This window comes from Cervus canadensis, chromosome 1 (assembly GCF_019320065.1).
Source record: "Cervus canadensis isolate Bull #8, Minnesota chromosome 1, ASM1932006v1, whole genome shotgun sequence".
NCBI lineage: Eukaryota > Metazoa > Chordata > Mammalia > Artiodactyla > Cervidae > Cervus > Cervus canadensis.
In genome coordinates, this window is record NC_057386.1 from 25,071,617 (window position 1) to 25,085,648 (window position 14,032).

The 14,032-nt window shown below is 37.3% G+C and overlaps 1 protein-coding gene across 8 annotated transcripts in view; it reads right to left on the reverse strand.

The window, feature by feature from the left end:
- The window catches only part of SPAG9 (sperm associated antigen 9), a 154,114-nt gene that overhangs the window by 22,389 nt on the left and 117,693 nt on the right, over window positions 1-14,032 (reverse strand). For 5 of the 8 annotated variants that reach the window (XM_043471930.1, XM_043471922.1, XM_043471912.1 and 2 more), the window contains 10 exons: window positions 13,438-13,590; window positions 12,918-12,969; window positions 10,351-10,481; window positions 6,620-6,676; window positions 6,451-6,462; window positions 5,433-5,606; window positions 4,741-4,870; window positions 3,972-4,061; window positions 3,557-3,724; window positions 2,926-3,097 (listed from right to left, as the gene is read on the reverse strand). In XM_043471930.1, the coding sequence (XP_043327865.1) occupies window positions 2,926-3,097; window positions 3,557-3,724; window positions 3,972-4,061; window positions 4,741-4,870; window positions 5,433-5,606; window positions 6,451-6,462; window positions 6,620-6,676; window positions 10,351-10,481; window positions 12,918-12,969; window positions 13,438-13,590 (1,139 nt within the window). The remainder of the gene's footprint in view (window positions 1-2,925; window positions 3,098-3,556; window positions 3,725-3,971; window positions 4,062-4,740; window positions 4,871-5,432; window positions 5,607-6,450; window positions 6,463-6,619; window positions 6,677-10,350; window positions 10,482-12,917; window positions 12,970-13,437; window positions 13,591-14,032) is intronic. The other 3 variants (XM_043471939.1, XM_043471902.1, XM_043471960.1) reach the window with 1 other exon arrangement.

Consider the following 14,032-nt stretch of genomic DNA (forward strand, 5'->3'; position numbering starts at 1 on the left):
AAAAATTTTACTGTAGTAAAATATACATATGTTGTTGCTCAGTCACTCAGTTGTATCTGCTTCTTTGTTCCCCCATGACTGCTGCACACCAGGCTTCCCTGACCTTCACTAACTCCCACAGTCTGCTCAAACTCCTGTCCATTGAATTGGTGATGCCACCGAAACATTTCATTCTTTGTCATCCCCTTCTCCTCCTGCCTTCAATCTTTCCCAGCAACAGGGTCTTTACCAATGAGTTGGCTCTTTACATCAAGTGGCCAAAGTATTGGAGCTTCAGCTTCAGCATCAGTTCTACCAGTGAATATTCAGGGTTGATTTCCTTTAGGATTGACTGGTTTGATCTCCCTGATGTCCAAGAGACTCTCAAGAGTCTTCTCGAGCACCACAGTTTAAAAGCATCAATTCTTTGGCACTTAGCCTTCTTTATGGTCCAACTCTCAACATCCATACATAACTATTGGAAAAACCACAGCTTTGACTATATGGACTTTTGTTGGCAAAGTGATGGCTCTGCTTTTTAAAACACTGTCTAGGTTTGTTATAGCTTTCCTTCCAAGGAGTGGGAGTCTTTTAATTTCATGGCTGCAGTCACTGTTCACAGTGATTTTGGAGTCCAAGAAAGTAAGTGTCACTGTTTCCATTTTTTCCCCCATTTGCCATGAAGTGATGGGACCAGATGCCATGATCTTAGTTTTCTGAATGTTAAGCTTTAAGCCAACTTTTTCACTCTCCTCTTTCACTTTCATCAAGAGGCTTTTTTTAGTTCATCTTCACTTTCTGCCATAAGGGTGGTGTCATCTGCATATCTGAGGTTATTGATATTTCTCCCGGCAATCTTGGTTCCAGGTTGTGCTTCATCCAGCCAGTATTTCACATGATATACTCTGAATGAAAGTTAAATAAGCAGGGTGACAATATACAGCCTTGACATACTCCTTGCCCATTTTTTAACCAGTCTGTGGTTCTGTGTCTGGTTCTAACTGTTGCTTCTTGACTTGCATACAGATTTCTCAGGAGGCAGGTAAGGTGGTCTGGTATTCCCATCTCTTGAAGGATTTTCCAGTTTGTTGTGATCCACACAGTCAAAGGCTTTAGCGTAGTCAATGAAGCAGAAGTAGATTTTTTTTTGGAATTCCCTTGCTTTTTCTATGATCCAATGGATATTGGCAATTTGATCTCTGGTCCCTCTGCCTTTTCTAAATCCAGCTTGTACATCTGAAATTTCTCAGTTCAGATACTGTTGAAGCATAACTTGAAGGATTTTGAGCATGACCTTGCTAGCATGTGAGATGAGGGCGACTGTATGATAGTTTGAACATTCTTTGGCATTGCCCCTCTCTGGGACTGGAATGAAAACTGACCTTTTCCAGTTCTGTGGCCACTGCTGAGTTTTCCAGATTTGCTGACATATTGAGTGCAGTACTTTCACAGCATCATCTTTTAGGATTTGAAATAGCTCAGCTGGAATTCCATCACCTCCTCTAGCTTTGTTCGGGGTAATGCTTCTTAAGGCCCACTTGACTTCGCATTCCAGGATGTCTGACTCTAGGTGAGTGATCACACCATCATGGTTATCTGGATCATTAAGACCTTTTTTGTATAGTTCTTCTATGTATTCCTGCCACCTCCTCTTAGTATCTTATGCTTCTGTTAGGTCCTTACCATTTTTCTACCCTTCATTGTGTCCATCTTTGCATGAAATGTTCCCTTGGTATCTCTAACTTTCTTGAAGAGATCTCTAGTCTTTCCCATTCTATTGTTTTTTCCTCTATTTTTTTTGCATTGTTCACTGAAAAACACTTGTCTCTCCTTGCTATTCTCTGGAACTCTGCATTCAGATGGGTATATTTCCTTTTCTCCTTTGCCTCTCACATCTCTTCTTTTCTCAGCTATTTGTAAGGCCTCCTCAGACAACCATTTTGCCTTTTTGCATTTCTTTTGCTTGGGGATGGTTTTGGTTTTGATCTCTGCCTCCTGTACAATGTTACAAACCTCCATCCATAGTTCTTCTGACACCCTATCAGATCTAATCCCTTGAATCCATTTGTCACCTCCACTGTATAATCATAAGGGATTTGATTTACATCATACCTGAACAGTCTACTGGTTTGCCCTACTTTCTTTAAGTATAAATTCTGCAATAAGGAGCTCATGATCTGAGCCACTCCATAAAGTCTGCCATACTAACCATTTTAAGTGTATAATTCAGAGGCATCAATTATATTTACAATGTTGTGCAGCCATCACAGCTATCTGCATCCAACATTTTTCTGTCACTCCATGTAGAATACCTATACCAAGTAAATAACTCTCTGATCGCCATACCCTTACCCCAGGAATCTCTAATTTAATTCTGTTTATGAATTTGCCAGCTCAGATTAATAGACAGCTCAGATAAGTAGAATCATACAATATTTGTGTCTGAGTTGTTTCTAAGGTTAATCTATGTTATGGAACGTATCAGAGTCTCATTCCTTTACATGGCTGAATAATATTTCACGCTGTACATCAACTTTTTTTTTTTTGCTGTGCTGCGTGGCATGTCGGATCTTAGTTCCCCAACCAGGGATTGAACCCATACCCCTGCAGTGGAAGCACAAAGTCTTAACCACTGGACTATCAGGGAATTTCCTTTAATTTTTAAACCAATGTTTTAATATCATATAGTATTTAATATGGAATTATAAAAGGCCTTTCCATACTAATCCATTTAAATATCCCTTTGCCCTCTGTTTTCCACCCTTCTCAAATTTCCATTGTTTTATTTTTTTTCACAGTATCTGAAAATATCCTCCTTAGTCATTTGAACTCAGTTTCTTTTTCGCCTTCACAAACTAGAAGCGATGCATAACTGTATCTCCAGTAACCAATCAGTTTCTACCAGTGAGGAGGTGTGGATGGTGCAAAGAAAGGAACTGCTCTTACCTGGTACGCTTGATATACACAGAACATGCGAGTTACAAACGGTGAAACTGTCTAGAATGTTGCCTGGTTGAACAGCATCAATAATGATGACTTTTGTAGCTGAATGAGTGCTGGTACAGATCCAGACTAGACTGGATAATTCTTCTTGATTTTTTAACTCCTTCTGTTGTTCCTGCATAGGCAAAGCAAAGAAAATGAATGTTTAAAATGAGATGTGTGCATAAATATTTATATGGCTGTGCTATTACACTAAAGGACACTACTATTTAAAGTTCACTTCCAGATTATTTAGAAGGCTGAGAGTATAATCACCTTTCAACAATAATCAGTAGACGAAAAACTAGTAGTTAAAGCAGATCAGTGATAAAAAATGTTCTCTATCTTGACTGTGATAGTTGTTACACGTGTTCACACATTTGTCAAAACTCTTTGAACTGTACTTATTTTGAGAGTATACTTTATTGAACCTAAAGTATACTCTAGTAAAACTGACTTAAGAGTGAGGGCAGGGATGAGGAGTAATCAAGGGCATAGTAACCCCAATTAGAAGCTGGACCTAGAAGTAAGTCTGAGACCAAAGAGCTAAACTCTTAGTCTCAGAAACTGGGGCAAATGCAATGCAAGCACTTACCTTAAGTTCCTGATCTAACTTGTCTAAGCTATTCTGAGATGCACTTCGCTGTTTACTGCCTTCTGCTTCCAAACCAGCAACATCCTTGTAAAATACACTTGCTCCAACAACAGAACCACCATCTCTGGTCTTCCCACCGGACAAATTGACTCCAACAGCACACCACAGCTTTTTTGGGTTAAAAAAAAAAAAGATGGTATTACTCATTTTCTCTCTAAAAATGTTTAGAACTTTTCACATTTCCTTAATAGATGTAATGATTACAAAGAGAGGGCTCTAATATTCAAACTATTTCAGTCTAAAATGACAAAATGAGAAATTTTGCCCACAAAAGTAGAATTTAAACTCCTTCTGTTTTAGAAAAAATCCATCAAGACTTTAAGTAATGTTACCTTTAATTTCAAGATTAATTTACCTTCATTGATGTATCTTTTTCATCTAGAGGTCTGAGATAGACAGGCACAGGTAAATTTTTCATCTTATTTTCCCCTTGTCCATTGGTTACCTAATAATTGGGAAGGGGAGAGAAGGACACATTGGGTAAGTCTCATCAAAAGTGAACTTACAGAACCACTGAGACATGGGCAAGCACTGCTATAACATATTTACTCTATGAAGTCAAGTTCAAGTTAACTTTGTCTTTCTTACTTGAAAAATGAGCAGAAAATCAAGTGGTAATTAGAGAAAATAAGGGAGCTCAGAAAAAATACACTAATTCACAGACCTGTTAGTACACACACGTGGGTTCGACTGTGTGTGTTGTGTGTGTGTTTGAGGGGTAGGGAATATATTCTTGAAAGACGTGAATTGAGTTTTAAGTTAACAGTTTGAAAGGCTCCATGAGGAAGGCTTCTTTTAATGTTTAAACGATACTAATTTTCTTTTAAATGAAATCTTCAATATTAAAACAAAGTACGCTATCTCAAAGTCCCATACTCAACCACCTCCTATATTGACCCCTCTCCCTCTTCACAGAACTCGGAGGCATTTCTTTTGAACTGTAAGGCTCTAGAAAACAGCCTGAAAACAAAACCACAGTCCTTAATGCTTCTCTAAACATGTGCCAAATTCATGCTGCTTGAAACCAGTAGGTCTGGGATATGTATTTATAATCTTTCATGCCCAGGCCTACTCCTCTCTCTCTGTATTTCCCACTAGACGCTCTTAACATATTCAAACATTACCTGTTTGTACTTTTGAGGCAGACTCCAGCCAAAAGCCTGCACTCTACCATCTTCCTTCTGAACATGTGCCTTTACCTGACGATACTGTTCTCTCTTTTGTTCTCTGCGTGAGGCTAAACTAGCTTCAGTTCTAAAAGAAAAAGAAATTTCCTTTTTTAATTAAGTGAATATAACAATAGCTTATCTCCCTTCTTCTGCTAAAATAGAAATAACAAGAAAAAATTACCTTTGTGTCAATTTACAGATAATATATAATTGAATCCTAACACCTCTGAGGTAGGCTATCATGCTCATTTATAGGCAGGGCTCTGAGAGGTTAACATTCCCAGGTTCGTACCTAATGAGGAACAAAGTCAGGATGGGAAGCCAATTTCCTCTTACAACAAAAAGTGTTGGTCACTCAGTCATGTCAGACTCTTTGCAACCCATGGACTATAGCCCACCAGGCTACTCTTTCCATGGAATTCCCTAGGCAAGAATACTGGAGTGGGTAGCCACTCCCTTCTCCAGTGGATCTTCCCAACCCAGGGATCAAACCCGGGTCTCCTGCATTTCAGGCAGATTCTTAACTCTCTGAGCCACTAGGGAAGCCATTTATAGTTCCATCTGAACCCTTATAACTGATCTGAAGAGAGGCAAGAATATTCTAAACTGTTATTTAGAGCATAACCATTAGTCTGGAAAATACTTACTCTTCGCTAAGAAAATCAAAGGCTTTGGACTTATCCCCAGGGAGTTGAGATAAGGTGCTGCTTCTTTTCTTGACGGAAGGAGTAACATGAGAGGTTGGTGCATTGTACTTCAGATTAACTGGTGGTTCGGGCTTCTTAGTAGTGTTACTTGAGGAGCTGAAAAGTCGGCTGAAACTAAAAGTAACAGAGAATGTGTGTGTGCGGTGTGTGTATGTATCACACGCATGCTTAAGACCAATCCATAATTCTTTACAAATTCCAGAGTTTTTACAAGGCAATGAGTTAGAAACTAGCAAAAAGACTTTTTGCAGTAACACACTGGAGTCTCAGCAATAATTCACAGCCAAACTCAGACATTCAGGAAAGAGAAACCATTGCCTAGAAGGGCAAATCCCTGTTCTTTAATTAGTAACTCTCGTAATGAAAGGAAGAAGCTCTTGAGTATAGAGACTTTCTCATAAAGAAGAAATAAGACAGTTCCTTTAGCCAGCCAGTGGTTGTTAAACAGCAAGGTACAGCTGTGTGGTTTGAAAAGAAGCTTAGTAAGCAACTTTTAAAAATAGTAATAATAAAGTACTAGAACACATATTACCATTTTAACACACATCTTATACATTTCCTTACTGACCTCAATATAAATAACTATTTTTCACATTCACTCAAAAAGAAAAAAAAACTTTTTCTATTAAATAGCAGATTCCTCAAAAAGGGGTAAGTTTTAAGCACAATAAATGCATAGTACTTCTGGCACAAACACAGTTCAAGTCCAAAGCACAAACATAAACACACTACTCAAACCCCACAAACACTAAATTTCTAATCTTCGCTCTCTAAATTTTCTTAAAATCACACAATTAATGAATCAGTAACTTATTTAATGGGGATCTAGGAAATCATCAACTCTAAAAATAATTCCCCATTATTCTATTTAATTAAGCAGAGGATGCCACCAAATGCACAACCAACATGATGCAGCTTACGATAACACTAATTTTTTTGTCCTCAAGAACAGCCTTACCGAGTTGGCATACTACATACCAAAAAGAAAAAGTTTAGTTTAGCTATATACCCTGAAATTAAAAAGGAAACTAAGAAGAAAGAAATCATTTGTGAAAACAGATTGATTCTAATCTTCTTTGTCTCAAAGTGCTGCTATCTAATGTCTTCATGTGATTTTAGATACTTACAACTGCCAAATGCTTGACCTTTTCTTCTCCTGCATGGCTGGATTTTCTCTTGACGCACTACATGGAAAGGGAAAAGGAAAGAGAAGGAGGGAGAGATGAAATGAATGTGTCATCAGTGAAATGGTCTAGCTTTCTATCTAAACAACCAGGGACCCAAGAAGCTCATGAAATACATGGAGAATCAACAAGTTTAATAAAAAAATTACTTTGATCTATATGTGTCAGTCAGTCTGTTAAGGCCAACACAACTAATAATATTGAAATTCCATCCCTTCCTCAAGAGCTCAGAGTACTGATCGAGAAAAAATTGCTATCTGTGCAGGACAGACAACCAACAAGCCTGAATGTTAATGTTTAAATTTTTTATTGATGAGCTATCCTCCAACTTTCCTTTTTATTAGGTTGGTACAAAAGTAATTGCAGGGTTTCATTGTTGAAACTTGCTGTTTGATATTGGAATACATTCTTAAATAAATGTGGTCATGTTATACATCATTTTAATGTGTATTTCTTGCTTTATGCTTTTTTGTTAATGACTTTTTACTAGCTGTTTATCTCATATTTATTTTAGACTAGGGAAATGATGTTAGACAAAAAGCAAATTCAAGTGATTTTTTTGTTCGAGTTCAAAATGGGTCGTAAAGCAGCGGAGACAACTCGTAACATCAACAACACATTTGGCCCAGGAACTGCTAATGAATACACAGTGCAGTGGTAGTTCAAGAAGTTTTGCAAAGGAGACAAGAGCCTTGAAGATGAGCAGCATAGTGGCTGGCCATCAGAAGCTGACAACGACCAACTGAGAGCAATCACTGAGCTGATTCTCTTACAAGTACATGAGAAGTTGCTGAAGAACTCAACGTCAACCATTCTATGGTCATCTGGCATTTGACACACACTGGAAAGGTGAAAAAGCTCGGTAAGTGGGTACAACATGAGCTGGCCAAAAATCAAAAACATGGTCATTCTGAAGTGTTGTCTTCTCATCCTATGCAACAACGATGAACTATTTCTCGATGGGATTGACTTGTGACGAAAAGTAGATTTTATATGACAACTGGCAGCGGACCAGCTCAGTGACTGGACTGAGAAGAAGCTCCAAAGCACTTCCCAAAATCAAACTTGCACCAAAAGAAAAGGTCATGGTCACTATTTGGTGGTTTGCTGCCAGGGTGATCCATTACAGCTTTCTGAATCCTGGCAAAACCATTACATCTGAGAAGTATGCTCAGCAAATCAGTGAGATGCACCAAATATTGCAACACCTGCAGCCAGTATTGGTCAACCAAAAGGGCCCAATTCTTCTCCATGATAATGCCTGACGGCATGTCACACAACCAATGCCTCAAAAGTTGAACAAACTGAAGTTTAGTATCATCCGCCATATTCATCTGATCTCTGGCAAACCAACTACCACTTCACGCATCTTGACAACTTTTTGCAGGGAAAGTGCTTCCACAACCAGCAGGATGCGGAAAATGCTTTCCCAGAGTTAGCTGAATCCCGAAGTACAGATTTTTACACTACAGGAATAAACAAACTTATTTTTCATTGGCAAAAATGTGTTGACTGTAATGGTTCCTATTTTGATTAATAAAGATGTGTTTGAGCTTAGTTATAATGATTTAAAATTCACAGTCTGAAACTGTAATTACATTTGCATCAAAATAATATTAAAACATTGCATTATAAATCTCTGTCTCTACATAAAGATATTGTTTGTCTTATATTTCCAGTTCTCAAAAACTAGCTTGTAACTCTATTGTTCTAATGGGTCATTTTTCATAGGACTAAAATTTTTTCATCGCTGAAAAGCTGACCAGGAAAGAAAATAAACTGGATTGATTAGGTAATTAGGCAAATTTTTTTTAAAAAAAGAGCACTGCAAACTGATTCAGTATGGCTGTAAGGATTTTGCCATCACTGTCAGAGCTCCCTTTTCTGTTTTTTTCTTTTTTGGGACTAATTTTAAAACATCTTTTAATTCAATGGAGAAAGTTAAAAGTCACCATTTTTTTTTCACTTGTTGACTACCACTTGGCTGTGAAAATTAAAAATAGTAATAAAAAGTAGAGCCTGACTATATGTCTCAGTTGTTAAACTATTTACTTATTGTTTATTCAAAATCTCTTTATTAAAAGCAGGTTTTTAAGAACATATTTGTTATTCTAACATACTAACATATTTGTTAGTATATTGGTTTCTTTGTCCAATAAATAAAGATTAAGATACTAATCAGATTAGGCTTCCCTGGTGGCTCAGTGGTAAAGAATCCACTTGCCAATGCAGGAGACGTGGGTTCAATCCCTGGGTTAGGGAAGATCCCCTGGAGAAGGAAATGGCAACCCACTCCAGTATTCTTGCCTGGAAAATCCCAGAGAGAGAGGAGCCTGGCGGGCTACAGTCCACAGGACTGCAAGAGTCAGGTATGACTTAGCGACAAAAACAAGACAGTACTTATCTTCTTCCTTCGTAGCAGTTATAAGCAATTACAACTTCTGAGAATTGTAAATGTGCTATATAAAATGTTTCATTCATTACTATTAAGTAAAGGATATAATCATAAGGAAGTAAAAGTGGTGGTTAGAAAATACTTTCATAAAGTTTAAAACAATGTGTCAGTGTGTACTGTTACTGGTAAATCTGATGTGACCAATCAAACTGAAAAATATGGGCAAATTAGGGGGCAATTAGGTTACACACTTTTCATGAACTCCTTAAAACTGAAGTAACAAACACTGTTACTGAGGATATGACCATTAGATGGCAGCATTAATAAGTAAGATCCAACTGACAAAGGTGTCAATGGAAGGTTGCTTTTATACAAGACTAGCCAGAAAGGAGAAAAAAAATCAGGACAATTTTACAGGACGACACCGAGTAAGAATGATTTTGTTTCTTATGTTGAAAATGAAAATTTTATCTCTTCCTGACATTATTGCAAAAGTAGTATCAGTTTCTATATTCTTTTAAAAAACGACTGATGAAAGAAATGTTCACATATTGAGGTATGGAGAAGTATTCTGGCTTATACATCCTTTAATTGAAATGTTATGCTAACTTAAACGCCTATTTGTGGACTATCAAACATACATTATACATATGCTTTAATTATTAAAGAAAAGGGTGCACTGACCAGAAGTAAAGAATGTCTATGTTAAAAAAATAAAAGGTGAAATGCCTCCCTTCCTGGGACCCCAATGCTGATACTCAGTCTTTTGACAATAAGACTCCCTTTCCAGGTGGCAAGGCCATACTGCCTCACTGTGTACATGCTGATCTGGTGTTTCAGAAACCCTGAAGGAAATGTTTCCCTGACTTGTTTGATTTTGCTTGTTCTGACAAGATATAAAACTGTGCTGAAAACCACACATCTGTCAGTTATCAGAGAGGCTCTCTCCCAGGCTACAGTCCTCCATTTGGCACCAAAAAAACTCTTCCATTTCAATTATAGATTGTTTATTGATTATTTTCATCGACAGACTACTCAACTGCCTTTGAGAGGTTGTGGGAATATCCTCCAAGAAGCTTTACTGGCCCAAAAGGCACCCACTTCCATCACATTCTAATTGCCAGTGTTTCTTTAGACCTTTCCTAGTAAACAGAGCAAGGGCTTGGATCCCCAAGGAGGACTCCAGTTGTGAACATAGAAATGAATATTAGTAAACAATCAGAAACCTAGTAAACAATAAATTAAGTAGAAAAACACCAGAGGTACTTCTCATACAAACCGAATCATCTCTGTCCATCGAACAGCTTCCTGAAGCTCCATCAATCTCTCTTTATATTGGTTTCTCTCCATTAGAACTCGGGCCATTTCTACTCTAGTAAACCGCTTCCTTTGGGCTGTGGGAATATCACTCTATAACGAAAAGAAGACTGCCGATCACTCTGGGAGCCTGTATCTGTTTTGGTCTTATAACTCAGACTTCGGTAAAATTTTTAAGCTTTTAACACTCCTTAATTTTAATTTATTAACTTACAAAAAGCATAAAAACCTGTTGGCTAGTTATCAAGGTACACAATGCTGGGAGTCACTAAAACACCAAAAGAAATATAAAATAAATATAAGATGGAGATAACTGTATTAACCAGAATTATTATTAAGGAAGATAAGGAATATGAGTATGGTCAGATCCCAAAGGGAGTTGTTCAAACTTCCTTCTACTGCTGATTTCTTTCCAAAGGCTCTCGTGGAAAGGAAGGTTGGATTAACTATTGGGCTTTTGTTTTGCTAAGTGGAGTATGCACATTTTGAATCAAAGCTGAAAGGCAAGGGACAGTAAGATAAGAGCTGAGCTCAGCCTTCAGTAGTTTCCCCCTTCATCCTCCTGCCACAGAACCTGACCTCTCCTTTTAAAAAGAAAAGTCAAACAACAAATAAAGGATTTTGAGTTTGCAACACAGCAATCCCACTACTATACACTCTGGAAAGATCAGGAGACTCTTAGAGCAATGTTCATAACAGCACTGTTTGTAGTACTAAAAAGCTGAAAATAACCAAAATATTCATTTACAGAAAAACAAATACATAAATTATAGTACATTTATATAATGGGATATTATAAAACAGTGAACATGAATGAAATATATACCAATATACAAATAGGGTAAATATAAAAAACATAATACTGAAAAAAGAAGCAAGTCTCCAAGACTAAATACATATAAAACACACAAAAAATGAAAATTAAACCATAGCTTATATATACATGTGTGATATGATAAAATGATTTTTCTTTCAAGTTAATAAAATGATAAGTACAGGACAGTAGTATCCTCCAGAGGGAAAAGCATAGCATAGCTTCAATGTTTGATAATGTCCTAGTTCTTAAACAGTGGGTTCATAATGTTAATTTATTATAATGTTAATGTTATTACTCATAACCTACATATACAGCATATATTTTAAATGTATCAAATATCATATAAAAGCACAAATAAGAGATTGACGGGCACCAAATAGTCATCCTGATCAGGACATCCATATATCTCAAGTCTGATACTTAAGCAGCAAACACCTATTATAGGGATGATAACCTAGTTACCAACAGAATAACTAATATGCTAACACTGGCAAGAAGTTCATATTTATTCTTTTGTTTTTATATGTTGAAAACAACATAGGCTAATTGCTTATAAAGTTGATAGACTTCTTTTTATGTTTAATACCATTAGATTTTTTATTACTAAAGCTTTCATGTATTTCTAAGTTAAAAGCGGAAACAAAACAAACAGCAAACAAAAAGACTCCAGAATTCTCCCGCTGGCTCCTGAGCTTAAACATGCAGACACAGTGAGAGCACAAAGCCAGAGGAAAACTGACAACAGGCGTAGAGCTAGGGAGCTTACCATCTGGACAGTACACAGGAGCATGAGCTATCCTATTCATGATCGTAAATGTGATTTTGACTTTTTGACACCACCCTTATGGCAGAAAATGAAGAAGAACTAAAGAGCCTTTTGATGAAAGTGAAAGAGGAGAGTGACAAAGTTGACTTAACTCTCAACATTTAGAAACTAAGATCATGGCACCTGGTCCCATCACTTCATGGCAAATAGATGGGGAAACAATGGAAACAGAGACAGACTTTATTTGGGGGGCGGGGGGGGGGCTCCAAAATCACTGCAGATGGTGACTGCAGCCATGAAATAAAAAGATGCTTGCTCCTTGGAAGAAAAGTTATGACCAACCTAGACAGCATATTAAAAAGCAGAGACACTACTTTGCCAACAAAAGTCCACATAGTCAAAGCTATGGTTTTTCCAGTAGTCATGTATGGATGTGAGAGTTGGACTATAAAGAAAGCTGAGCACGGAAGAATTGATGGCTTTGAACTGTGGTGTTGGAGAAGACTCTTGAGAGTCCCTTGGACTGCAAGGAGATCCAACCAGTCCATCCTAAAGGAAATCAGTCCTGAATGTTCATTGGAAGGACTGATGCTGAAGCTGAAACTCCAATACTTTGGCCACCTGATGCAAAGAACTGACTCATTTGAAAAGACCCTGATGCTGGGAAAGACTGAAGGCAGGAGGAGAAGGGGATGACAGAGGATGAGATGGTTGGATGGCACTACCAACTCAATGGACATGAGTTTGAGTAAACTCCGGGAGTTGGTGATGGACAGGCAGGCCTGGCACGCTGCAGTCCATGGAGTCGCAAGGAGTTGGACACAACTGAGTGACTGAACCGAACCTCATCTTTAAAGTGATATATCCAAAGCTTAATTAACAATATTTCCCCAAAATACCAGAATGTGGCAAAGTAAGAAAAACAAGTTCAAAATTATAAACCTACATCATCATCATCTTTTGCTTTTTGCTTTGCATCTTCAACTTCTGCACGAGCTCTAGAGGGGGGGAAAAAAACGAAACATGTTATTCAAGTTGACTTCAACTTTTTAAAGAATAGAGAATAGGTCAAAAATTTTAACTACCGTTAAATGATTATTTTTCTTTTTCCAAACAAAGTATTTAGCTGCTTTCACTTAAGGGAACATTATTATAGCATTGTTGTCAGAAAACCAGGTATTAAAGAAAGCTGGGTAAAGGAAACTAATGAATGTTTACACTTTCCTGATTAGCAACATCTGAACAGTCTAACTTCTTTCACAATCATGACATACACAAAAAATTATAATAGTCAATAAATGGGAGGGTCTGTTCAGAGTAGAGGCAATCAGCCAGGCACTTAACCTTATCCCAGGCAGTTCTGTGCCCTTTGTGACTTGAGAGGACTAAAGGTAGCAGTCTTATTATAATCCTGGTGGTATACTAGCAATGCTTGTGTGGTTTAGAACAACATGGTAAAAACTTACTTCCTAAGCTCTTCTTCCAATTCTTTGTTCTTTTCCTCCAGCTTCAGCTTGGCTTGTTTCACAGCCTCCAGCTCCCCTTGCAGCACATCTTTCTCACAGGTAAGTTCATCTACTTTTGCTATCAAGTCATTCTTCACTACATTCAAGGCATTTCTGAGATACACATATTTAAAGAGCACCATTATAAATAAATATTCTATCTTTAAGCTTATTTCTCTTGTAGACTAAAGTAACTACAATCAAAAAGCTAAATAGTAACTGGATGCTTCAAAGATACTCTATCTGATGTTGTCTGCAGGCTTAAAAAAAAAAGCCGACAAAGTAATGGCCTGTTTCTACTTTTCTCACTTACCAAAGAATAAATAGATAAGGCAAGGCAGACCACTAAATTATTAAAAGCCAGAATTAAGATTAAATTTATAGTATCCATAAGGGCATTATTCTTACTAAGTTTTGAAACGATACTACACAGGACACATTCAGAAGATTAAGAGAAAGGCATGGATACTTGCAGGGTAAAAGGAGATCAAAATCTGTTTATGGAAAAAAAAAAAAAAAAAAAACAACCCAGAGCAATGAAACCTATCTATTAGTG